Here is a 26,780-nt window from a genome sequence, read left to right as displayed (position 1 = left end):
GGGGAAATTAACTGGATTCGTGTGTTGCTGATCCTGTATTCAGGGCATCTTTCATCTGGTATTAACCCTCGATAACATGGTTATACCATAACAGATAGTTACTGGAAACATGCAGATCTATTAACAAATAGATGATGTGATAGAGGTTATGATTTAAATCTATTGAAAGAAATGTCCCTTTAAAGTTTCCAATATGGACAGGGATTCCCTATTGAGAGAAAGGAAAAACAAGAATAGGGGTTTTAAAAAAGGAGGTATTAATTTCATCACAACTTACAGCAAACAATATGGTGAAATATGTAAGATAATTAGAAAAAGGATGCCCATACTTGAAAGAGATTTAGACCTGAGAAATGTTTCCAAAATGTGTAACTTTATTTCAAGGAAATCTAAAACTATAGGAGACATAGTTCAAAGAAACTTTGGAGAAAATGTAACAAATGAAAAATCAAAAAGAAATTAGTTAACAACTAAAAGCAGGTTTTTTAAACGTGGTGTCAATCCGTGCAAAAGTTGTAAGTATGTTGATACAGGAGATTCCTTTGTATCAACTCATACAAAACAGGAATATAAGATAGAGCCGTATTAACTGCAATTCAGCGTTTGTCGTATATTTAATAACCTGCAAAATTTGTAAGATGCAATACACAGGATTAACCCCAAGGCTTTTGAAGGACAGGATCCGGGAGCACCTCCTTTCCCTGGAGGCCGAGGTACCGAAAACGCCTGTAGCAAAACACTTTGCAAAACATGATGATAGGTTTGGTGCTTTCGGGTTCCAGGAAATAGAATGTGTTACCTTAGGATTAAGAGGAGGAGATAGGTATGCTGCCCTGAGTAAGCGTGAGATCTATTGGATTCACACCCTCAAAACGGGACATCTGTATGGTATCAATAAAATAAGTGACTTAAAACTATTTATTGATCAGACTTAAAATAGACCATTGAATATATATAATATACAAAATATGTAAATATACCATCATGAAATTAAAAGGTAGACTATAATAATGAGTATAACAAAAGTGCAAGAAAGAGTTAAGAATATTTTTCAGATATTCATATTTATTGCAATATTTGTTTATTTAAAGGAAAGTAATGCATTGCATGAGGTTCATTTCTTCTAAGGAATAATGATGATATAGTAACAATAATCAAGTGTAATGTAACTTAACAGTGATACATTGTCAAATATGGATTACTAGCGAAACTCCTTCATTTATATTTTTATACGGAATTGATATTTTCTGCTGTCTTTAATTGTTAACAGTAGAGTTACTTGATTATAATCCCTAAGAATTATTTCGACTAAACAACGGAGGCTGACTAACTATTATTATGAAAAAGATATATTTAGAAACAACAATATGGAGTTGCTATTAATGTCTAATGTCCAAGAGAGTAATCAGTACCTGAGTTCATGTTCTTCTGTTTTTAAACTATGAATTATTGTTGAATGATGTATTAATTATTTGTATGTTTTAATGCAGTGAGAAGGAAGATAATAGTTAATGGATTCTCATTGGTTTATATAACCAACTCCTTCTTGATAAATAGTTCTGTATGTGTTATGGTAATCAGCTCTGATGAAACGCCTTGTGGGCGTGAAACGCGTCAACTGTGGACGCCGGGTACGCTGAGTACTCCATGTTTGCTGTGCTGTGCCCTGTAAAGTCTTGAAGTGGATTTTTCTTTTTAACGGTTTATGACAAAGACTTTTTTATATTACAAACTGACGTCAGCATCTTCTATGACCACTTATACGCTGTCCTGTTTGGAGAATTGTACAGGTAGCCCTCAGTTTACGCCGGGGTTAGGTTCCAGAAGGAATGGTTGTAAATCACAACCGTTGTAAATTGAAACCCAGTTTATAATGTATGTCAATGGGAAGTGAGGGAGTTAGGTTCCAGGCCCCTCCCAAAATTGGCATAAGTAACACCTACATTATTTTTAAAGCTTTGAAATGAAGACTTTAAATGCTAAACAGCATTATTAACCTAATAAAATAATCACACAACACAGACTTTACTTGCATTTTTCTGCAAACAGTTCTTTCTATGCATTCCAATCTGGATTGATTTATAGACAGATTTTGTTCCTTTGCAAGCTGCTCGATAGCTCAGGTCTGGTTAAACTGATTAATTTCAGCTTGCTTGGCTTGCATATCTTTGCTGCAACACAAGCGGACAGCTCCAACTACTGGCTATTTTAATCAATGCACTGCTTCTCAATGCTTTTCTATAGCAGTCACATGACTGAAAAAAGGGTTGTTATTCTGAAACGGTGCGAATTGAACCGTTGTAAACCGAGGGACACCTGTACTTAGTTTGGGTAAAGGTGAGGTGGGCACTGCTGGGTTATGTGACATTATACCAGGACATAGTGACTTCCTTTACTGACCAATTTGGCCCTGTGTGTAGTTCCTTCTGTGTCTGCATTTTCTCAGTAACACTTCCCCCACAGCAGCATTCACTGGGGAATGGGACATAATTCCAGTGCCAGGGCAGTATCTTCCGTCTGTCATAGTGACCTTCTGCCTGTGTCTCTGTAGATTCTCAGTGATCATTATCCGGGCTTTGTCAGTAAAAGTGTGTGGCAGAACTAGTCCCTGCGTCAGTGCTGAATGAGTTGTGTGTGTTTCAGGTACCTATAAAGTATGATGATGTTGCCTTGTATTTCTCTATGAAGGAGTGGAAGTATATAGAGGGACACAAGGAGCTTTACAAGAACGTCATGATGGAGACTCACCAAGCATTAAGGACTATGGAGATCCCAGGAAATGAGAGCTCAGGTAACACTGTGTAGTAATAAAATATCTCACTTGGGAAATGCACATACACTACAGAAGTGAGTGACAGAGAGTAAATCACAGTACAGTGAATGCATCATGTGTGAACTAATGAACTGTTTGTTTATAAACAAGTTTTGCATTTAAGAGAAATACATGATTTTTTTTAAAGAGGAGTGAGAGGTAAATATTTTGTTAGGAATATTACAGCATTTTTATATATTAATATTTTTATATGAAAAAACGTTTATGTAAAGTAGGAAAACCATCTTACATTCTTAGGTTTTGTGACAATACAGTACTAAATTTTTTTTTTAACAATAAAGATATTTAAAAAGCAAATTTTTATTTCAGCCTTATAGAGATAAGGCTGAAATAAAAATTTGCTTTTTAAATATCTTTATTGTTAAAAAAAAAAATTATAATTTTGAAATACATTTTTAATATAGTGTCTATCGCTGTAGTCCTGTAATTGTCCCCATATCAGGTATAGGGGCGGCTGGAATTTTAGTACTGTATTGTCACCATGTCATTTATAGGGGCTGTTGGAATACTAGTTCTATATTGTCCCCAAGTCACGTATAGGGGCTGCTGGAATACTAGTGCTATATTGTTCCCATATCAGGTATAGGGGCTGCTGGAATACTAGTGCTATATTGTTCCCATATCAGGTATAGGGGCTGCTGGAATACTAGTGCTATATTGTTCCCATATCAGATATAGGGGCTTCTGGAATACTAGTGCTGTATTGTCCCCATGTCAGGTATAGAGGCTGCTGGAATACTAGTGCTGTATTGTCCCCATGTCAGGTATAGGGGCTGCTGGAATACTAGTGCTGTATTGTCCCCATGTAAGGTATAAGGGGCTGTCAGAATACTAGTGCTGTATTGTCTCTATGTCAGGTATAGGGGGCTGTCAGAATACTAGTGCTCTATTGTCCCAATGTCAGGTATAGCATTTTTTAGAATACTAGTGCTATATGTCCCCATGTCAGGTATAGGAGCTGTTGGAATACTAGTGCTGTATGGTTCCCATGTCAGGTATAGTGGCTGTTGGGATACTAGCGCTGTATTGTCTCCATGTCAGGTATATGGGGTGTTACAGTGATGTAAGTGCATTTATAAAGTTTAATATAAATTGGTTGTTTTTCGATTTTAATGAAAAATGTGGAAAACTCTACAAAGCGTGTGCAATACATGTCACATGGGAATTCTGATTGGTCCCATCAATGGCTGTATTTGTAGCTAGTAAAGTAACTGATTTGCAGCTAACTCACTTTACTGCATGACACAGGTTGTATTTACTGTTATGCTAATGTCATTACATGGAATGTTTCTTCAGGATGTGACTGCTAATGATGTAGGCTCAGGTTTATTTACTGTACACATTTTTATTTTAATCTTATGTTAAAAATGTAGCACAGAAACCAGATATTGTGATTCTTTTGTTTTTATTCAGATGACAATGATGCTAAGATTTTATGTAACCTGGAACAAACAGATGATCAGTGGCAAATGAATGTGCCAGAGCGTGAAATATTTAACAATATAAATGCAGGTGAGATTATGTGGGTGATTGTTCTATATGTAAATAGCTACAAGCTGTGATGCAGAAAATCAGGGACAATATCAGTACAGGTGAGTACACATGAATGATGTATCTGAAGGATACAGATCATCTGCCCCCACTAAGCATAGGGAGGTTTTTATTAGGGTGAGAGGGAGATTATTTTAGAGCCCCTTTCTTCCCCCTCCAATAAAACACATAGTTATAAATGCCCCTGTCATTGGTAGATAATTCTGATATAATTTTATGTAGGTATTTCACAGGGCAGCCCCTGAAATTGTTTTAATGCAATAAATGTAAAAGACTAAAAATGACTATCAGATCAGAGAGGTATGTAATAGCTGTGAAAGGGTTGAACTTGCTTATTTCTGTGTGATAATCTGATTTTGTTTTCCTCTTTTTATTAGTAAAAAAATTCCCATAATTTATCTGACATCTCCTGTCGTACCATCGTGTCACATTCTCTTCCACAAGCAGTACATGTTAAAGTATCTAAGTCTATTATTATAAATTAATTTTGAAACAATGTCCTTGTTTAGAAGCCTCCTTTAAACAATATGGGCCAGATTACGAGTGGAGCTCTATCGTTTCCGTGCAAGCGTTATTAGGTTTTCGCGTCCACTTGCGTGAAAGTTAAATTGCGCTCGTATTACAAGTTGAAAGTAAATGCTATCGCTTGAGCGCAATTGGGTTAACGCTCATCAAATTGGCGCATTCTCAGAGCTGTGGTTAACTTTCAGGTGTTAGAAAAAAAGGCAGGCAAAGGGCTTTTTGAGATACATACCTATACATGTCTAAATTGTCTACGTATATGTGTATGTATATTATTATTATTATTATTATCGGTTATTTGTAGAGCGCCAACAGATTCCGCAGCGCTGTAAACGTAGGCAGTATACAAGGTAGCATTTATAAGGATCAAATGGGTAGAGGGCTCTGCAGAGAGTCGCACTGTTGTAGTCAGCTCATATGAAGGTGAACTGCTAACAGTTGGGCTCTTAGACTTGCATGCTAAGGGGGTTCATGGCGGGATAGTATTGGGAAGAGAGGAACTGGTATTAAGAAAAGGTTAATGTAGGTTGTATGCATCCCTGAACAGTATAGTCTCTAGGGAGCGCTTGAAGCTTTCAAAAACAGAATTTATGCTTACCTGATAAATTACTTTCTCCAACGGTGTGTCCGGTCCACGGCGTCATCCTTACTTGTGGGAATATCTCTTCCCCAACAGGAAATGGCAAAGAGTCCCAGCAAAGCTGGCCATATAGTCCCTCCTAGGCTCCGCCCACCCCAGTCATTCGACCGACGGACAGGAGGAAAAATATAGGAGAAACCATATGGTACCGTGGTGACTGTAGTTAGAGAAAATAATTCATCAGACCTGATTAAAAAACCAGGGCGGGCCCTGGACCGGACACACCGTTGGAGAAAGTAATTTATCAGGTAAGCATAAATTCTGTTTTCTCCAACAATGGTGTGTCCGGTCCACGGCGTCATCCTTACTTGTGGGAACCAATACCAAAGCTTTAGGACACGGATGAAGGGAGGGAGCAAATCAGGTTACCTAAACGGAAGGCACCACGGCTTGCAAAACCTTTCTCCCAAAAATAGCCTCCGAAGAAGCAAAAGTATCAAATTTGTAAAATTTGGCAAAAGTGTGCAGTGAAGACCAAGTCGCTGCCTTACATATCTGATCAACAGAAGCCTCGTTCTTGAAGGCCCATGTGGAAGCCACAGCCCTAGTGGAGTGAGCTGTGATTTTTTCAGGAGGCTGCCGTCCGGCAGTCTCGTAAGCCAAACGGATGATGCTTTTAAGCCAAAAGGAAAGAGAGGTAGAAGTCGCTTTTTGACCTCTCCTTTTACCAGAATAGACGACAAACAGAGAAGATGTTTGTCTGAAATCTTTTGTAGCTTCTAAATAGAATTTTAGAGCACGGACTACGTCCAAATTGTGTAACAAACGTTCCTTCTTTGAAACTGGATTCGGACACAAAGAAGGTACAACCATCTCCTGGTTAATATTTTTGTTAGAAACAACCTTAGGAAGAAAACCAGGCTTAGTACGCAAAACCACCTTATCTGCATGGAACACCAGATAGGGCGGAGCACACTGCAGAGCAGATAACTCTGAAACTCTTCTAGCAGAAGAAATAGCAACCAAAAACAAAACTTTCCAAGATAACAACTTAATATCTATGGAATGTAGAGGTTCAAGCGGAACCCCTTGAAGAACTGAAAGAACTAAATTTAAACTCCAGGGAGGAGTCAAAGGTCTGTAAACAGGCTTGATCCTAACCAGAGCCTGAACAAATGCTTGAACATCTGGCATAGATGCCAGTCGTTTGTGTAGTAAGACAGATAAAGCAGAAATCTGTCCCTTTAGAGAACTCGCAGATAATCCTTTATCCAAACCTTCTTGCAGAAAGGAAAGAATCTTAGGAATTTTTATCTTATTCCAAGGTAATCCCTTGGATTCACACCAGCAGATATATCTTTTCCATATCTTATGGTAAATCTTTCTAGTTACCGGTTTTCTGGCCTGAACCAGAGTATCAATCACAGAATCTGAAAACCCACGCTTTGATAGAATCAAGCGTTCAATCTCCAAGCCGTCAGCTGGAGGGAGACCAGATTTGGATGTTCGAATGGACCCTGAACAAGAAGGTCCTGTCTCAAAGGTAGCTTCCATTGTGGAACCGATGACATATTCACCAGGTCTGCATACCAAGTCCTGCGTGGCCACGCAGGGGCTATCAAGATCACCGAGGCCCTCTCCTGTTTGATCCTGGCTACCAGCCTGGGAATGAAAGGAAACGGTGGAAACACATAAGCAAGGTTGAAGGTCCAAGGCGCTACTAATGCATCCACTAGAGTCGCCTTGGGATCCCTGGATCTGGACCCGTAGCAAGGAACCTTGAAGTTCTGACGAGACGCCATCAGATCCATGTCTGGAATGCCCCATAATTGAGTCAATTGGGCAAAAATCTCCGGGTGGAGTTCCCACTCCCCCGGATGGAATGTCTGACGACTCAGATAATCCGCTTCCCAGTTTTCCACACCTGGGATGTGGATCGCAGATAGATGGCAGGAGTGATTCTCCGCCCATTGTATTATTTTGGTTACTTCTTTCATCGCCAGGGAACTCCTTGTTCCCCCCTGATGATTGATATACGCAACAGTCATCATGTTGTCTGATTGGAATCTTATGAATCTGGCCTTTGCAAGCTGAGGCCAAGCCCTGAGAGCATTGAATATCGCTCTTAGTTCCAGAATGTTTATCGGGAGAAGAGACTCTTCCCGAGACCATAGTCCCTGAGCTTTCAGGGATTCCCAGACCGCACCCCAGCCCACTAGACTGGCGTCGGTCGTGACAATGACCCACTCTGGTCTGCGGAAGCTCATTACCTGGGATAGGTGGTCCAGGGATATCCACCAACGGAGTGAATCTCTGGTCTTCTGATCTACTTGAATCACTGGAGACAAATCTGTATAGTCCCCATTCCACTGTTTCAGCATGCACAGTTGTAATGGTCTTAGATGAATTCGCGCAAAAGGAACTATGTCCATTGCCGCAACCATCAACCCTACTACTTCCATGCACTGAGCTATGGAAGGACGTGGAACAGAATGAAGAACTTGACAAGCGCTTAGAAGTTTTGACTTTCTGACATCTGTCAGAAAGATCTTCATTTCTAAGGAATCTATTATTGTTTCCAAGAAGGGAACTCTGGTTGACGGAGACAGAGAACTTTTTTCTATGTTCACCTTCCATCCGTGAGATCTGAGAAAGGCCAGAACAATGTCTGTATGAGCCTTTGATTTTGAAAGGGATGACGCTTGTATTAGAATGTCGTCCAAGTATGGTACTACTGCAATGCCCCTCGGTCTTAGAACCGCTAGAAGGGACCCGAGTACCTTTGTGAAAATCCTTGGAGCAGTGGCTAATCCGAATGGGAGGGCCACAAACTGGTAATGTTTGTCCAGAAAGGCGAACCTTAGGAACTGATGATGTTCTTTGTGGATAGGAATATGTAGGTACGCATCCTTTAGATCCACGGTAGTCATAAATTGACCTTCTTGGATAGTGGGTAGAATCGTTCGAATGGTTTCCATTTTGAACGATGGTATCCTGAGAAATTTGTATAGGATCTTTAAATCCAGAATTGGTCTGAAGGTTCCCTCTTTTTTGGGAACTACGAACAGATTTGAGTAAAATCCCATTCCTTGTTCCGTCATTGGAACTGGGTGTATCACTCCCATCTTTAACAGGTCTTCTACACAATGTAAGAACGCCTGTCTCTTTATTTGGTTTGAGGATAAGTGAGACATGTGGAACCTTCCCCTTGGGGTAGTTCCTTGAATTCCAGAAGATAACCCTGAGAAACTATTTCTAGCGTCCAGGGATCCTGAACATGTCTTGCCCAAGCCTGAGCAAAGAGAGAGAGTCTGCCCCCCACTAGATCCGGTCCCGGATCGGGGGCTACTCCTTCATGCTGTTTTGTTAGCAGCGGCAGGCTTCTTGGCCTGCTTACCCTTGTTCCAGCCTTGCATCGGTTTCCAGGCTGGTTTGGTCTGTGAGGTATTAGAGCCCGGTCCGTTCCTGAAATTACGAAAGGAACGAAAATTAGACTTATTCTTGGCCTTGAAAGGCCTATCTTGTGGGAGGGCGTGACCCTTTCCCCCAGTGATGTCTGAGATAATCTCTTTCAATTCTGGTCCAAAGAGAGTTTTACCCTTGAAGGGGATGTTAAGCAATTTTGTCTTGGATGATACATCCGCTGACCAAGACTTTAGCCAAAGAGCTCTGCGCGCCACAATTGCAAACCCTGAATTTTTCGCCGCTAATCTAGCTAATTGCAAAGCAGCATCTAAAATAAAAGTGTTAGCCAACTTAAGTGCGTGAACTCTGTCCATAACCTCCTCATATGGAGTCTCTCTACTGAGCGACTTTTCTAGTTCCTCGAACCAGAACCACGCTGCTGTAGTGACAGGAACAATGCACGAAATGGGTTGTAGAAGGTAACCTTGCTGTACAAAAATCTTTTTAAGCAAACCTTCCAATTTTTTATCCATAGGATCTGTGAAAGCACAACTATCCTCGATAGGAATAGTAGTGCGCTTGTTTAGAGTAGAAACTGCCCCCTCGACCTTAGGGACTGTCTGCCATAAGTCCTTTCTGGGGTCGACCATAGGAAATAATTTCTTAAATATAGGAGGGGGAACAAAAGGTATGCCGGGCTTCTCCCACTCCTTATTCACTATGTCCGCCACCCGCTTGGGTATAGGAAAAGCGTCGGGGTGCACCGGAACCTCTAGGAACTTGTCCATCTTGCATAATTTTTCTGGAATGACCAAGTTGTCACAATCATCCAGAGTAGATAACACCTCCTTAAGCAGTGCACGGAGATGTTCTAATTTAAATTTAAATGTCACAACATCAGGTTCAGCCTGTTGAGAAATTTTTCCTGAATCTGAAATTTCCCCATCTGACAAAACCTCCCTCATGGCCCCTTCAGATTGGTGTGAGGGTATGACAGAACAATTATCATCAGCGCCCTCCTGCTCTTCAGTGTTTAAAACAGAGCAATCGCGCTTTCTCTGATATGCAGGCATTTTGGATAAAATATTTGCTATGGAGTTATCCATTACAGCCGTCAATTGTTGCATGGTAATAAGCATTGGCGCGCTAGAAGTACTAGGGGCCTCCTGCGTGGGCAAAACTGGTGTAGACACAGAAGGAGATGATGTAGAACCATGTCTACTCCCTTCATCTGAGGAATCATCTTGGGCAATTTCATTATCTGTGGCAGTACTGTCCTTACTTTGTTTGGACGCTATGGCACAATTATCACACAATTTTGAAGGGGGAGATACATTGGCTTTCATACATATAGAACATAGCTTATCTGAAGGCACAGACATGTTAAACAGGCTTAAACTTGTCAATAAAGCACAAAAACCGTTTTAAAACAAAACCGTTACTGTCTCTTTAAATTTTAAACAGAGCACACGTTATTACTGAATATGTGAAAATATATGAAGGAATTGTTCAAAATTTACCAAAATTTCACCACAGTGTCTTAAAGCATTAAAAGTATTGCACACCAATTTTCAGAGCATTAACCCTTAAAATAACGAAACCGGAGCCGGTTACAGATTTAACACCTATACAGTCCCAGCTACAGCCTTTGCTGTGACTTTACCAAGCCCAGAGGGGAATAAGATACCAAATGACGCCTTTTAGGAACTTTTCCAACTACTTTCAGGTCCTCACACATGCATCTGCATGTCTTGCTCTCAAAAACAACTGCGCAGTAATGGCGCGAAAATGAGGCTCAGCCTACAACTGGGAAGGCCCTTCCTGACTGGAAAAGGTGTCTAACATAGTGCCTGACGTTAAAAAACGTTCCCCAAGTTTATAAGTGTGAATTATCAGCATAAACATGTATAAAATGTCCAAATAAAGCAATCGATTTAGCCCATAAAAGTGTCTACCAGTTTTATAGCCCATATTAAGCCCTTTATTCTGTTTGAGACTAAGAAAATGGCTTACCGGTCCCCATGAGGGGAAATGACAGCCTTCCAGCATTACACAGTCTTGTTAGAAATATGGCTAGTCATACCTTAAGCAGAAAAGTCTGCTAACTGTTTCCCCCAACTGAAGTTACTTCATCTCAACAGTCCTATGTGGAAACAGCAATCGATTTCAGTTACTGTCTGCTAAAATCATCTTCCTCTCACAAACAGAAATCTTCATCCTTTTCTATGTGTAAATATGTGTATGTGTAAATAGTACATACCAGCACTATTTTAAAATAACAAACTCTTGATAGTAGAATAAAAAACTACAACTAAACACCACATACTCTTAACCATCTCCGTGGAGATGTTGCCTGTGCTACGGCAAAGAGAATGACTGGGGTGGGCGGAGCCTAGGAGGGACTATATGGCCAGCTTTGCTGGGACTCTTTGCCATTTCCTGTTGGGGAAGAGATATTCCCACAAGTAAGGATGACGCCGTGGACCGGACACACCAATGTTGGAGAAATTAGGGGAGACTCTTGTGGAGCGAGGCAGAGAGTTCCACAAGATGGGGTCAGTCTGGAGAAGTCCTGTAAACGGGAATATGAGGAGGTAACAAGAGAGGAGGAGAGTAGAGGTCATGATCAGAGCGAAGGGGACGGAGGGAGAGTATCTGGAGAATTATATATACACACAGGCGTATCTCAGAGATATTGCGGGTTCAGTTCCAGACCACCGCAATTGAGCGAATATAGCAATAAAGTGAGTCACAGTTTCCCAGTGCATATAAAAGTTATATTTATGTAGCTTAAGTGTGCAATAGAATTATGTCTAAAAAAATAAAAGTACATTCTTTTAATTAAAAAATACTTTATTGCTAATAAAATGCTAAACATCATCTGAGCCTTCAGTCAGTAAATCTTTTTGCTGGTGGTGTGTATATATGTGTATTTATTTGTTTATATGTGTATATATGTTGGAAAAATGGCAACTATAGGAAACATGTATAATCATATTTATGCAATTTTCATATTATTTAAAGGGATAGTAAACCCCAACATTTTTCTTTTATGATTCCGAAAGAACATACAATTTTAACCAACTTTCCAATTTAATTACAGGGAGTGCAGAATTATTAGGCAAGTTGTATTTTTGAGGATTAATTTTATTATTGAACAACAACCATGTTCTCAATGAACCCAAAAAGCTCATTAATATCAAAGCTAAATAGTTTTGGAAGTAGTTTTTAATTTGTTTTTAGTTATAGCTATTTTAGGGGGATATCTGTGTGTGCAGGTGACTATTACTGTGCATAATTATTAGGCAACTTAACAAAAAACAAATATATACCCATTTCAATTATTTATTTTTACCAGTGAAACCAATATAACATCTCAACATTCACAAATATACATTTCTGACATTCAAAAACAAAACAAAAACAAATCGGTGACCAATATAGCCACCTTTCTTTGCAAGGACACTCAAAAGCCTGCCATCCATGGATTCTGTCAGTGTTTTGATCTGTTCACCATCAACATTGCGTGCAGCAGCAACCACAGCCTCCCAGACACTGTTCAGAGAGGTGTACTGTTTTCCCTCCTTGTAAATCTCACATTTGATGATGGACTACAGGTTCTCAATGGGGTTCAGATCAGGTGAACAAGGAGGCCATGTCATTAGATTTTCTTCTTTTATACCCTTTCTTGCCAGCCACGCTGTGGAGTACTTGGACGTGTGTGATGGAGCATTGTCCTGCATGAAAATCATGTTTTTCTTGAAGGATGCAGACTTCTTCCTGTACCACTGCTTGAAGAAGGTGTCTTCCAGAAACTGGCAGTAGGACTGGGAGTTGAGCTTGACTCCATCCTCAACCCGAAAAGGCCCCACAAGCTCATCTTTGATGATACCAGCCCAAACCAGTACTCCACCTCCACCTTGCTGGCGTCTGAGTCGGACTGGAGCTCTCTGCCCTTTACCAATCCAGCCACGGGCCCATCCATCTGGCCCATCAAGACTCACTCTCATTTCATCAGTCCATAAAACCTTAGAAAAATCAGTCTTGAGATATTTCTTGGCCCAGTCTTGACGTTTCAGCTTGTGTGTCTTGTTCAGTGGTGGTCGTCTTTCAGCCTTTCTTACCTTGGCCATGTCTCTGAGTATTGCACACCTTGTGCTTTTGGGCACTCCAGTGATGTTGCAGCTCTGAAATATGGCCAAACTGGTGGCAAGTGGCATCTTGGCAGCTGCACGCTTGACTTTTCTCAGTTCATGGGCAGTTATTTTGCGCCTTGGTTTTTCCACACGCTTCTTGCGACCCTGTTGACTATTTTGAATGAAACGCTTGATTGTTCGATGATCACGCTTCAGAAGCTTTGCAATTTTAAGAGTGCTGCATCCCTCTGCAAGATATCTCACTATTTTTGACTTTTCTGAGCCTGTCAAGTCCTTCTTTTGACCCATTTTGCCAAAGGAAAGGAAGTTGCCTAATAATTATGCACACCTGATATAGGGTGTTGATGTCTTTAGACCACACCCCTTATCATTACAGAGATGCACATCACCTAATATGCTTAATTGGTAGTACGCTTTCGAGCCTATACAGCTTGGAGTAAGACAACATGCATAAAGAGGATGATGTGGTCAAAATACTCATTTGCCTAATAATTCTGCACTCCCTGTATATTATCAAATTTTCTTAATTCTCTTGTTATTGCACTACTGACAAGAAGCTGAAAATATCTATTTAGCCAATCACAAGAAACAAATGTGTGCAGGCACCAATTAGCAGCAGCTCCCACTAGTGTATGATATGTGCATATTCTTTTTTTAACAAGGGATATTATTATTATTATTCTTTATTTATAAAGCGCCGACAGATTCCGCAGCGCTGCCCATGGGTACAAGGATAACAGTACAATAGAGAAACAATACGATAAAAGACAACATTTTTATAGACAAATACAGGGGGAATTGTGGGCCCTATTCCCATGGGAACTTACAATCTAGAAAAATACTAAGAGAACGAAGCACATTTGAAAATAGAAGTGAATTTAAAGGTGTCTTAAAATGACATGCTCTATCTGAATCATGCAAGTTTAATTTTGAGTTTCCTATCCCTTTAACAAAGTGTTATACTGGTGTTTTTACTGTAAATATTTTCACATTCCCATGTTCTGCACATAGCAGAATATGTTCCAAGAATTTATTAATAGATATTCCTATATATATATATATATATATATATATATATATATATATATATATATATATATATATCTGTATATATATATATATATCTGTATATATTTATACCTATTTATAACAAGAAAAGGATTGAATATGATAATGTATCAATCAAAGAAGGACCAAGGCTGCACAGTGTTCAACTTGCTTTATTACTAATACACGGAATGACTCCCAAGAGTGGGACGTCTATGCTCCACCCAAATCCCAACAAAACAAAACCCACAACTAAAAACAAGAAGAGCCTAGAGTAGATAAACAAACAGAACTCCTAACTATGATACTGCAGTATGCTAATATAGTACTATATAGAATTGCCCATACAGACACAATTTATAACTAGATGGCACACACAGTATCAAAATCTCAAGTAACCGGTTACTGGTGTGAAATGTAGCAAGCGGGGCCCCAGTGAAAAACTCACAAGATGTAACTGGATATCTGTGAATAATAATGTCCAGTCCCAGACACTGAGTGCTAGTTGCACGCTTTTGTAAACATCACAGTTCTACTAGTAATAGCAGTTCATTTGTAACAATTGCAACCTTTGCTGAGATCGCCTGGCACATAAGTGTAAACTACACGCTCAGGCTTAGAACTTATATATCCACTTCAGTATGTGTAGAATATTGCCGCTTGTTTTTTCATCTGTTCACAGTGTAAACTTTTCAACACTAATTGCATGCAATGTGTCAGGTAGCTGATACAAATGTACAAAGATGCTGTTGTGTTGAATGCTTGATCTCTTAACAACTTTGTTGTTGTTGCGGTAAGCAAGACTTAATCCTCGCCTAATCTCACCTTCATATCCGTCTGCGCTCACCACTGGAAAGATGGCAAGTATACATGGACATACCCGAATCACTTGAATTCATCGAGAGGTGTGAGCTGGCGACTTCGCTCGCATTACCGTGGAGGAGATCTTGAGAAAGTTTGGCGGTCTGTTTGATTCACCTGCTCCAGGCTCTACGTCACCAGTGTCTCTGCATGACGCGTTTCGCCCCTCCCACACAAGGTTAGAGACCGGGGCTTCATCAGATGTGCTAGAGAGAGGCTGATCCCTACTTTAAACTGATTTCTTTGCTTCAGGTAACGCCTCCTTTGCACTGAGGTGTAGTTAGAGAAGTTGATCAAACTACATTACGTGACATTTTCCACCTTAGTATGTGCTGTTCTGAAATTGGGATAGGCTGGGAAAATACTTATTTACCACTTATTTCCTGTTGCAGTCTTTTGCCACAAGACACAACCAAAGAAATATTTATTATTTTTGTTTATTTACATTATGACCATCTTCTTGTTGCATTTTAACACAAACTTATCTGTACGTTTTTTAAAATGCTAAAGACATCAGTGAATTAAGAGAAGAAAGAGATATCCCTATATTGCCATATTTCACAATCATATGACCATATATACCTCTAAAGCTTACCCCATGCAATATATATTTTTTAACCAATCATTTTTATATTACAATCACCGGTAAGCTCCGGAACAATGGTTTTGAATGTTATAGTCTTCCTATGCTGATTTTTAACCTCTTCATGATACAACTCACTGTTCACAGATAAAATCTTACACTTATACAAATCTTAACAGGCTAAAGGAAATCAGATAGGGATATTTGCTCTTTATAGGTAGATGAATGTTACTCTTTATGTATGTTTAGATTACCTTAATACATGTGGGCAATCGCTTTATGCAAATTTATAAGAAACATGAGTACTCAATCTTCTCATTCAAACCAACGGGACTTAGTGTGTTTAGTCTGTGAATCCATCTGAGATACAGGCTTCTAAGCAGCATGCCCCCTTTCCCTATACTTTGTATTGTAAATTTTAAATAAAGTTGCGCAGTGACATCATCACTATACAGGCCCGGTCGCTGGGGTGGGGGTCAGTGGGAGCCCCCAGATTGCTCTAAAGGTGGTTCAGTGCTAACGACGGCTCTGAGCCATCGTTAGCATTCAAGAGGTTAAGGAGAGATAAGCTTCTCTGGACAGATTAGAAAATGTACAAAGGAGAAACAAAATTTTTGCTTACCTGATAAATTTCTTTCTTTCCGGATATGGTGAGTCCACTGAATCATCAATTACTGTTGGGAATATCACTTTTGGCCAGCATGAGGAGGCAAAGAGCACCACAGCAAAGCTGTTAAATGTCACTTCCCTTCCCACAATCCCCAGTCATTCGACCAAAGGAAAATAGAGAAAAAGGAAATAACACAAGGTGTAGAGGTGCCTGAGATTAAAGTTAAAAATAACTGTCTTAAAATAAAGGGCGGGCCGTGGACTCGCCGTATACGGAAATAAAATACATTTATCAGGTAAGCATAAATTATTTCCTAAGATACGGTGAGTCCAGAGAATCGTCAATTAATGTTGGGAACCAATACCCAAGCTAGAGGACACCGATGATTAGGGAGGGACAAGACAGGTAACCTAACAGATGGCACCACTGCTTGAAGAACCATTCTCCCAAAAGAACCTCAGCCGAGGCAAAAGTATCCAATTTGTAAAGTTTGAACAGGGAATGCAGAGAAGACCAAGTTGCAGCCTTGCAAATCCGTTCCACAGAAGCTTCGTTTTTGAAAACCCAAGAAAAAGAGACAGCCCTAGTGGAATGAGCTGCAATTCTCTCAGGAGACTGCTGCCCAGCAGTTTCATAAGCAAAACCAATTATACTTCTCAACCAGAGAGAAAGAGAAGTAGCAGAAGCTTTCTGACCTTTACGTTTCCCAGCGAAACAAACAGGGCAGAAGACTGGTGAAAATCCTTAGTCGCCTGTAAATAAAATTTTAAAGCATGCACAACCTCTTTAGAAAAAAAGAACTATGACAAAGAGAAGGAACAACAATTTCCTGATTAAAATTTCTGTCCAAAACCACTTTAGGAAGAAACCTAATTTAGTACGAAGAACCGCCTCATCGGCATGAAAGATAAGATAAGACGAATCACACTGCAAAGCTGAGAGTTCTGACACTCTCCGAGCAGAAGAGATAGCAATTAGAAACAAAAACTTCCAAGATAACAACTTAATATCTATGAAATGCAATGGCTTATATGGAGCTTGCTGCAAAACTTTAAGAACAAAAGTTAAGGCTCCCAGGAGGAGCAACAGACTTAAACACAGGCCTGATTCTGATCAAGGCCTGACAAAAAGATTGCACATCTGGCACGTCCGCCAAACGCTTATGCAACAGAATAGATGAAGCAGAAATCTGACCTTTCAGAGTACTGACTGACAAACCCTTCTCCAGACCTTCCTGTAGAAAGGACACAATTCTAAGAATCCTGACCCTACTCCAAGGGTCCCATTTATCAAGCTCCGAATGGAGCTTGAAGAGCCGAGTTTCTGGCGAGTCTTCAGACTCGCCAGAAACAGCAGTTATGAAGCAGCGGTCTAAAGACTGCTGCTCCATAACCCTGTCCGCCTGCTCTGATGAGGCGGACAGGAATCGCCACAATACAACCCGATCAAGTACGATCGGGTTGATTGACACCCCCTGCTGGTGGCAGATTGGCCGGGAGTCTGCAGGGGGCGGCGTTGCAGTACTGAATACCGAGAGCGTATTGTTCTCTGCATTCAGCGATGTCTATCGGACCTGATCCACACTGTCGGATCAGGTCCGACAGACATTTGATAAATGGGCTCCCAAGAGTAGCACTTTGATTCACACCAATAAAGATAATTACGCCATCTCTTATGGTAAATCTTTTTCGTAACAGGCTTGAAAGCCTGAATCATGGTCTCAATGTCCAACTCAGAAAAACCATGCTTAGACAGAACTAAGCGTTCAATCTCCAAGCAGTCAGCTTCAGAGAAACGAAAATTTTGATGAAAGAAGGGACCCTAAATCAGAAGGTCCTTCCTCAGAGGCAGTCTCCAAGGTGGAAGAGATGACAACTCCACTAGATCTGCATACCAGATCCTGCGAGGCCACACAGGGACTACTAGAATTACCAACGCTCTCCTGTTTGATACGAGCAATGACTCATGGAAGGAGAGCAAATGGAGGAAACGGCAATGCCAGCCTGATAAAGTAACTCCGAGTTTCTCGCTGGTTGATGTAAACCATTGAGGTGATATTGTCTAACTGGAACCAAGCTAAGGACAACTGAGGCCAAGCCTACAGAGCATTGTAAATTGCTCTCAACTCCAAGATGGGAAAGAGGAGAGCACACTTCCGAGTCCATAATTCCTGCGCCTTAAACAAGACCCAGGGGTCAATTTATTATTGAGCGGACGGACATTATACGATGTAGCGTATTATGTCCGCCGCACTGCTGGTGCAATGCCGCCCCCTGCAAATTGGCCACAATTGATTTCTGTCTGCCGCCTCAGAGCAGGCGGACAGGTTATGGAGCAGCAGTCTTTAGCATCAAGCTCCGTATGGAGCTTGATAAATTAACCCTCCAGACTGCTTCCCAGCCCAGCAGGTTGGCATCCATGGTCACATCACCCAGGAATGTCTCTAGAAGCACACGCCCTGAGACAGATACTCCTGAGAAACCACTACAGGAGAGAGTCTCTTGTCAACTGATCTAGATCTATCCTCTGAGACAGATCCGAATATTCTCCATTTTATGGAAAATAGCAAAGGGAATGATGTCCATGATAACCATCAGATACAATTACATTGAGACACTGAAAAGTGAAGGTAAAATCAACTGCAGCTAGATCCAAACTTCCTACCTTATGGTTGCAAAATGGCAAAGCTATTTACTGGACCACAAGAGCTTGCAGTTGGCCGGACAGTAGACTGCAGAGAAAGGAATAATCCTTGATTATCTGACCTCTGTTAGAAATCTCCTAGATAGAGAATCTATTAAGGTCCCTAAATAAATCACCCTTGTAGATGGAACAAGGGAACTCTTCCCCAGATTCATTTCCCATCCATTTGAAAGTAGATTGGACAAGATCTCTTGAAAAGAGAGTTTGCTCGAAGGATGACACCTGAATCATATATTGTCCAGAGGAGCACCCTTGCAATACCCCAAGACTTAAAAGCCTTTCTAGAATGTCAAGACTCAGAAACTTGAGAAGATCCCGAATAATGGAAACAATAAATACACATCCTTCAGGTATATGTTCGTTATGAACAGGCCCTCTTGAACCAAAGGAGAATGGATACTACTTTGAAGGTCAGAACCTGAGAAACTTGAGGAAATACTAAGACCCCGTTTCCAGTTCAAGTAATGCCTCTCATCATACCTGGATTGCAGATACGCTAAAAGGAGAAATCTGCCTCTGGGAGGAAATCTTAGATAGGACTCCAAGAGACATGACTGCAGAAAAAGGAAAAACTGCCTATAGTCTTTCTCTCTTGACGTGAGGTAGAAAACCCCTTTTTTCACCCGAAAAGTCAGAGGAAAATCCTGCCAGACCAAGCGCAAACAAGGTCTCATCCGTGAAGGAAAACGCCAAAAGCATGGATTTGGAGGAAACATAAAATATTGAACTATAACGCCTAGGCTGTACCACTAAGCCACAGGTAGGCTTCTCAGCTGATCAAGATTTCAGCCACAATGCCTGACATGCTAGCACAGCAAGTCTAATAAGACCAGGCATTGCTCTAAATGAGCAATTAAACCTACAGCTTCTTATCCATGGATCTGTCAAGGAGCAGCTATCCTCCATAGGGATCGAAGTTCCCTCTATAATGATCAAATTCTCTTAGCCAGAGTAGAAAGCCCCTTCTACTAAAGGTACCATGATATTTAAAAGGAGATAACTGTGGCATTGCCTAAAAACAGCACCCTCCTAACAGACAATGGGGTCTATTTATGTATGTGCGGACAGACATGATCCGCTATAGCGAATCATGCCTGCCGCACCTCGATAAATGTTGACAGCATACGCTGTCTGCATTTATCATTGCACCAGCAGTTCTGGTGAACTGCTGGTGCAATACCGCCCTCTGCAGATTCGCGGTCAATCGTCCGCTAGCAGGGGGTGTCAACCCGATCGTATTCGATCTGGCTGATTGCTGTCCACCACCTCAGCCCTTACAGCAGATCCCCTGCTCATCGTGACTTACCCCTGATGTCTGGACACTCCATGTACAAGGCAGCTAGGAGGAGCGACCGCGTGAACAAATACAGGTAGAATATGTTATACGCATCTGTACACCGAATATCACTGTCTTAAAGGAATACAGCACCTGTGAATAAAGACGCGTGTTTCTATTGCTCCTCCTATGCTATGTCTTTTAAGCACCAACCGACTCAGTAACTCTGGGGGTTCAAGTCTGAAGTAACTGGTTTTTATACACCGGGGACTGTATAACTGCATCCATTTCTTGCATTAACGCTGCACTTATTGGATTACAAATACCTGCAAGTTTTAAATGGACTGTTTTTGGTCTATTTCCCCTGGTGCACCAGATAATAATTTTTTGGCCAGTACTTCATTAATACTGCTTTGTGTGGGATCCCCTGTATGAATGTGAATGTGTGTATTGTGCATTTGTTTAATAAATATTTACATTGTTTTTGACATACAAGCTTTTATTCAATTTTACAGTTGTGCTGGATTTACCTAGACTTTTGGGAATTTCTTATTGTGAAATCCCCACTTCCTTTTCTATGTTGTTCTCAAATGTTGACAGCATACGCTGTCTGCATTTATCATTGCACCAGCAGTTCTGGTGAACTGCTGGTGCAATACCGCCCTCTGCAGATTCGCGGTCAATCGTCCGCTAGCAGGGGGTGTCAACCCAATCGTATTCGATCTGGCTGATTGCTGTCCACCACCTCAGAGGTGAAGGAGTCAGTCAGAACTGAAGCAGAGAGGGTCGAAAGCAGCATATGCTGCTTCATAAATAGACCCCATTGACTCATTAACTATGCAGCACAAAATTGTGTATTTTAAACCAATTGTGCCGCAGGCTCTTTATTAAAAACCACAGAGACACTCAAGTCCTGGCATTTAGCTTATATGCCAGACAGAGTATGATACACACCTTGAACTTATATATTTTCAAGTAAAAGGAAAAACTTAGGCTTGAGTCACACCAAGCTACATATAAGGATTAAAACCACCAAAAATCAGTGGAATTTAACCTAATATGAGAGATTTACTAGGGAAAATATAACAGTATTAGCGCCCTCTATTGGTCCTATGTGTTCAGCCCACCTCCAGAATAAACATTGAGTTTACAGCAAAAAACTTGTTTTTTCATAACAAGATAACTAACAAGGACAACCACTAGAAGAAACCCATGGGTATAAGCATTACTCCAGGTACAGTATATAAAAACAATAATGATAACAGATTGCAATGCGTTTCTCAGCTCAGCTAGCTGTTTCATCAGGCATTATACCCATGGGTTTTTAATACCACTTTTAATAAAATATATATTATATTTTATGGAAGCCCAAGCTTGAATCGTTATTTCCAGCCCTTGGAACACCTGTGCCTCGATATCCTATTGGAGGATCAGTTTGCTGGGACACTGCGAGTTCCCTGCTTGTGTCAATTTATCATCATTATTATCCCAGTATCAGACTAGGAGGTGCCCTCTTGTTTGTGATTTTTTTCACAGATTCCTGTACTGGCTTATGGATGCCTGCAATGTGTGGATGATTAGCAGGAATATGTGTATATGCTGCTGCTGATTAGAGACCACAGTTTATGTTTGGAAACCGTAAAAAAAAATAATAGGTTTATACATTAAAATGGTTAAAAAAATATAATACATGTAAATTACAATAATAATAATATACATACAGTAAGCATTTAATCAGATCTGCTTTTTTAAAATTACTATAGTGTCCGTCTAAAAAAGGACCAAGAGTCAGCAGCGGAAATTTAACAATCTTTAGCACCACTTTATTAGACAGGGTATGTAGTGCACAGCATATATGGTCCACAAACAAACCCAAAAATATATTCAACACTCACTCCACATATAAAACTTCATGCTTTATATTTAAGTTTTTTTAAAACAGCAGCACAGTGGAGTCACAGCATATGAAAGCATTTCATGGAAGGGCATACACGTTTCACACAAGTGCCCTTTTTCAATTACGTAAATATGTAGTGCAGAGCTGCGGATTCTTAAAGGGATATTAAATACTAACTAAATGCTAAATATAATGATGTATTCAAAGCAAAGATAAGGCTGAAAATAATATGTTTCATTTTTTTTAATTCTCCAAAACTCCAGTGCCACCTGAGCCGCTGAATGTGCAGAGATTACAGGACCGGTAGAACAATCGCCTGCTGATGTGTGCACTGACTTAAGTGGGTTTGGCAAGTGACAATGTATGATTAGCAGATGGCTTATTCTGATCATGTAAAGCTGCTTCGAATGTGAAATAGCTGGATGTTTTTCTGTTTGTGAATGTAAAAGGTTAAAATGTTTTGACTGCAGTTTTTATACAGACATTGTTAGCCCAGTCACTGCCCTTTTAAATAAATGGCATTAACCACTGTTCACTTACAAGCTTGAGTGATATTTCATTTCAGACCAAGATTAGGCATAAGGCACGTCTACCTAAAACAGACATAGCAGCACTTTTCTCATTAATGTGAACCATTTCCACTGCTTTATAATAAGTAATGCTGTTCGCAACCTTGACAAGCTTTACCTGATCCTGGCTGGGTTTCTTCAGATGCAGCCTCATATACATACTCAGCAAACAGACATGGCCACTGCCATACAGACAGCAGGGCAATATAAATATTCTGCCAGCAGAAATGAGAGCCTATGGATAAACTGGGCGTTTGAGGTGTTATTGTCTATAATAGTAATATAATAGTCTATAATTGTATACTGGAGATAGCTTCATCTACTTCAGGGACTATCAGACCTCCAGGTCAGAGGCTGGCAAATGAACCATGGCTTTAAAATTAGCAGGAGGTACAAAGGGTATTCCTGGCTTGTTCCATTCCTCAGATAGTGTTTCAGGTATAGGGAAGATAGTTGTTTAGGAATATAGCTGGGTTCATCCACCACTAAGGTGCATAACACTTATATACAGCAACCTGGAATTAAAGGACACATCATCACCAGCTGCCTTGAGATTCATTAAAGGGACATTAAAGACCAAAATAAACTTTAATAATTCAGATAAGGCATGTAATTTAAAAAAAAAAAATCCAATTTACTTTTATCACCAATTTCCCTATGTTCTCTTGGTATTCTTAGTTGAAAGCTAAACCAAGGTAAGCTCATATGCTAATTTCTTAGACCTTGAAGGCCGGCTCTTATCGGAATACATTTTGACAGTTTTCCACCACCAGAGGGAGCTAGTTCATGTGTGTCATACAGATAAAATTGTAGGAGTATATCAGTCAGCACTGATTGGCTAAAATGCAAGTCTGACAAAAAGGACATTTATTCTTACCTGATAAATTTGTTTCTTTTACGATACGATGAGTCCACGGATTTCATCCTTACTTATAGGATATCGCCTCCTGGTCAGCAGGAGGAGGCAAAGAGCACTACAGCAGAGCTGTATATATAGCTCCTCCCTTCCCTCACACTCCAGTCATTCGACCAAAGTTATGAAGAGAAAGGAAAAGCCAAGGTGCAGAGGTGAATGAATTTAAACAAAAAAAGACCTGTCATACAAAAACAGGGTGGGCCGTGGACTCATCGTATCCTAAAAGAAACAAATTTATCAGGTAAGAATAAATTTCCTTTACTTTTACAAGATACGATGAGTCCACGGATTTCATCCTTACTTATGGGATACAATAGCAAAGCTATAGGACACGGATGAAAGGGTAGGGACAAGACAGGGAACCTAAACGGAAGGAACCACTGCTTGAAGAACTTTTCTCCCAAAAACAGCCTCGGAGGAGGCAAAAGTATCAAATTTGGAAAATTTGGAAAAAGTGTGAAGAGAAGACCAAGTTGCAGCTTTGCAAATCTGTTCAACAGAAGCATCATTTTTAAATGCCCATGAGGAAGCCACAGCCCTAGTGAAATGAGCTGTAATTCGATCAGGAGGCTGCTGTCCAGCAGTTTCATAAGCAAAACGGATGATACTCTTCAGCCAAAATGAGAGAGAGGTAGCCATAGCCTTCTGACCCCTACGCTTCACAGAAAACATAACAGGGAAGACAATTGACGAAAATCCTTAGTGGCTTGTAAATAAAACTTCAAGGCACGGACCACGTCCAAATTATGCAACAGTCGCTCCTTCTTAGAAGGATTAGGACACAAGGAAGGAACAACAATTTCCTGATTAATATTTTTATTTGAAACAACCTTAGGAAGAAAACCAGGTTTGGTACGTAACACTACCTTATCCGAATGAAAAATAAGATAAGGAGAATCACATTGTAACGCTGAAAGCTCAGATACTCTGCGAGCAGAAGAAATAGCAACCAAAAATAAAACTTTCCAAGATAGTAACTTAATATCTATGGAATGCATAGGTTCAAACGGAACCCCTTGAAGAATTGTAAGAACTAAATTCAAACTCCAAGAAGGCGCAATTGGTCTAAACACAGGCCTGATTCTAGTCAGAGCCTGACAAAAAGATTGAACATCTGGAACATCTGCCAGACGCTTGTGTAACAAAATAGACAGAAATCTGTCCCTTTAAGGAACTTGCTGACAATCCTTTCTCCAATCCATCTTGGAGAAAAGACAAAATCCTGGGAATCCTAACCCTACTCCATGAGTAGCCCTTGGATTCGCACCAATAAAGATATTTATGCCATATTTTATGGTAAATTTTTCTAGTAACAGGCTTACGTGCCTGAATCAAGTATCTATGACCGAATCAGAAAACCCTCGCTTGGATAAAATTAAGCGTTCAATCTCCAAGCAGTTAGCTGCAGAGAAACTAGATTCGTATGATGGAAGGGTCCCTGAATGAGAAGGTCTTTCCTCAATGGAAGTTTCCACGGTGGCTGAGATGACATGTCCACCAGATTGGCATACCAAGTCCTGCGAGGCCACGCAGGAGCGATGAGGAGCACCGAAGCCCTCTCCTGTTTGACTCGAGCAATCACCCGGGGAAGGAGAGCAAATGGAGGGAACACATAAGCTAGGCTGAAGGACCAAGGTACTGCCAAGGCATCTATCAGCTCGGCCTGGGGATCCCTGGACCTGGACCCGTATCTCGGAAGCTTGGCATTCTGACGAGACACCATAAGATCCAACTCCGGCCTACCCCATCTGAGAATCAGGTTGGCAAATACTTCCAGATGAAGTTCCCATTCTTCCGGATGAAATGTCTGTCTGCTCAGAAAAACCGCCTCCCAGTTTTCCACACCTGGGATGTGGATCGCCGACAGATAACAAGAGTGAGCCTCCGCCCAATGAATTATCTTGGCTACTTCTGTCATCGCTAAGGAACTCCTTGTTCCTCCCTGATGATTGATGTAAGCTACAGTCATAATGTTGTCCGACTGGAATCTGATGAACTTGGCCGCAGCCAACTGAGGCCAAGCCTGAAGTGCATTAAATATTGCTCTCAACTCTAGGATATTGATGGTAAGTAGAGAGTCCGTTCGAGTCCATACACCTTGAGCCCTCAGGGAGTTCCAGACTGCTCCCCATCCTAACAGGCTGGCATCCGTTATCACTATCACCCATGAGGGTCTGCGGAAGCATGTCCCCTGGGATAGATGATCCAGCGACAACCACCATAGAAGAGAGTCCCTTGTTCTCTGGTCTAGATTTATTTGAGGAGACAAATTTGTATAGTCGCCATTCCACTGACTGAGCATGGTCAGTTGCAGAGGCCTGAGATGAAACCGAGCAAATGGAATGATGTCCATTGCCGCTACCATCAAGCCAATTACCTCCATGCACTGAGCCACTGACGGCCGAGGATCTGTCTGAAGAGCTCGGCATGTGTTCAGGATCTTTAATTTTCTGACCTCCGTCAGAAAGATTTTCATGGATAGAGAGTCGATTAGAGTTCCCAAGAAAGGAACCCTTGTTTGTGGAACTAGCGAACTCTTTTCCAGATTTACCTTCCACCCATGAGTCCTCAGGAAGGATAGAAGAATGTCGGTATGAGACTTTGCTAGCTGATAAGACGACGCCTGGATCAGAATATTGTCCAGATAAGGCGCCACTGCAATGACCGCCAGCAGAGACCCCAGAACCTTTGTGAAAATTCTGGGTGCCGTGGCCAGACCGAAAGGTAGAGCCACAAACTGAAAATGTTTGTCCAGAAAGGCAAACTTCAGGAACTTGTGATGATCGCTGTGGATAGGAACATGAAGATATGCATCCTTTAGATCCACGGTAGTCATAAATTGACCCTCCTGGATCAATGGAAGAATGTTACTTATAGTTTCCATCTTGAAAGATGGAACTCTGAGAAACTTGTTTAGACTCTTGAGATCCAAGATAGGTCTGAAAGTTCCCTCTTTTTTGGGAACTACAAACAGATTTAAATAAAACCCCTGTCCCTGTTCCTGAATTGGAACGGGACAAATTACTCCCATGAAGGATAGGTCTCTTACACAGCGTAAGAACGCCTCTCTCTTTATCTGGTCTACAGACAATAGAGAAAGAAGAAACCTTCCTCTGGGGGAAGAATTTCTGAATTCCAGCTTGTATACCTGAGACACTATCGCTAATGCCCAGGGATCCAGCACATCTCTTATCCAAGCCTGGATGAAGAAAGACAGTCTGCCCCCTACTAGATCTGGTCCCGGATCGGGGGCCAACCCTTCATGCTGAC

The 26,780-nt window shown here is 40.9% G+C and overlaps 1 protein-coding gene across 1 annotated transcript in view; it reads left to right on the top strand.

The window, feature by feature from the left end:
- The window catches only part of LOC128657404 (gastrula zinc finger protein XlCGF66.1-like), a 59,996-nt gene extending 37,429 nt beyond the window's left edge, over positions 1–22,567 (top strand). The window contains exons 4-6 of the mRNA XM_053711740.1: positions 2,689–2,791; positions 4,247–4,345; positions 22,289–22,567. Coding sequence (XP_053567715.1) covers positions 2,689–2,791; positions 4,247–4,345; positions 22,289–22,332 — 246 coding nt within the window. The 3' untranslated portion in view covers positions 22,333–22,567. The remainder of the gene's footprint in view (positions 1–2,688; positions 2,792–4,246; positions 4,346–22,288) is intronic.
- Positions 22,568–26,780: the final 4,213 nt, after the last annotated feature.

Source organism: Bombina bombina, chromosome 4, assembly GCF_027579735.1.
Source record: "Bombina bombina isolate aBomBom1 chromosome 4, aBomBom1.pri, whole genome shotgun sequence".
Taxonomy (NCBI): domain Eukaryota; kingdom Metazoa; phylum Chordata; class Amphibia; order Anura; family Bombinatoridae; genus Bombina; species Bombina bombina.
This window is presented reverse-complemented; position numbering and strand designations above follow the sequence as displayed.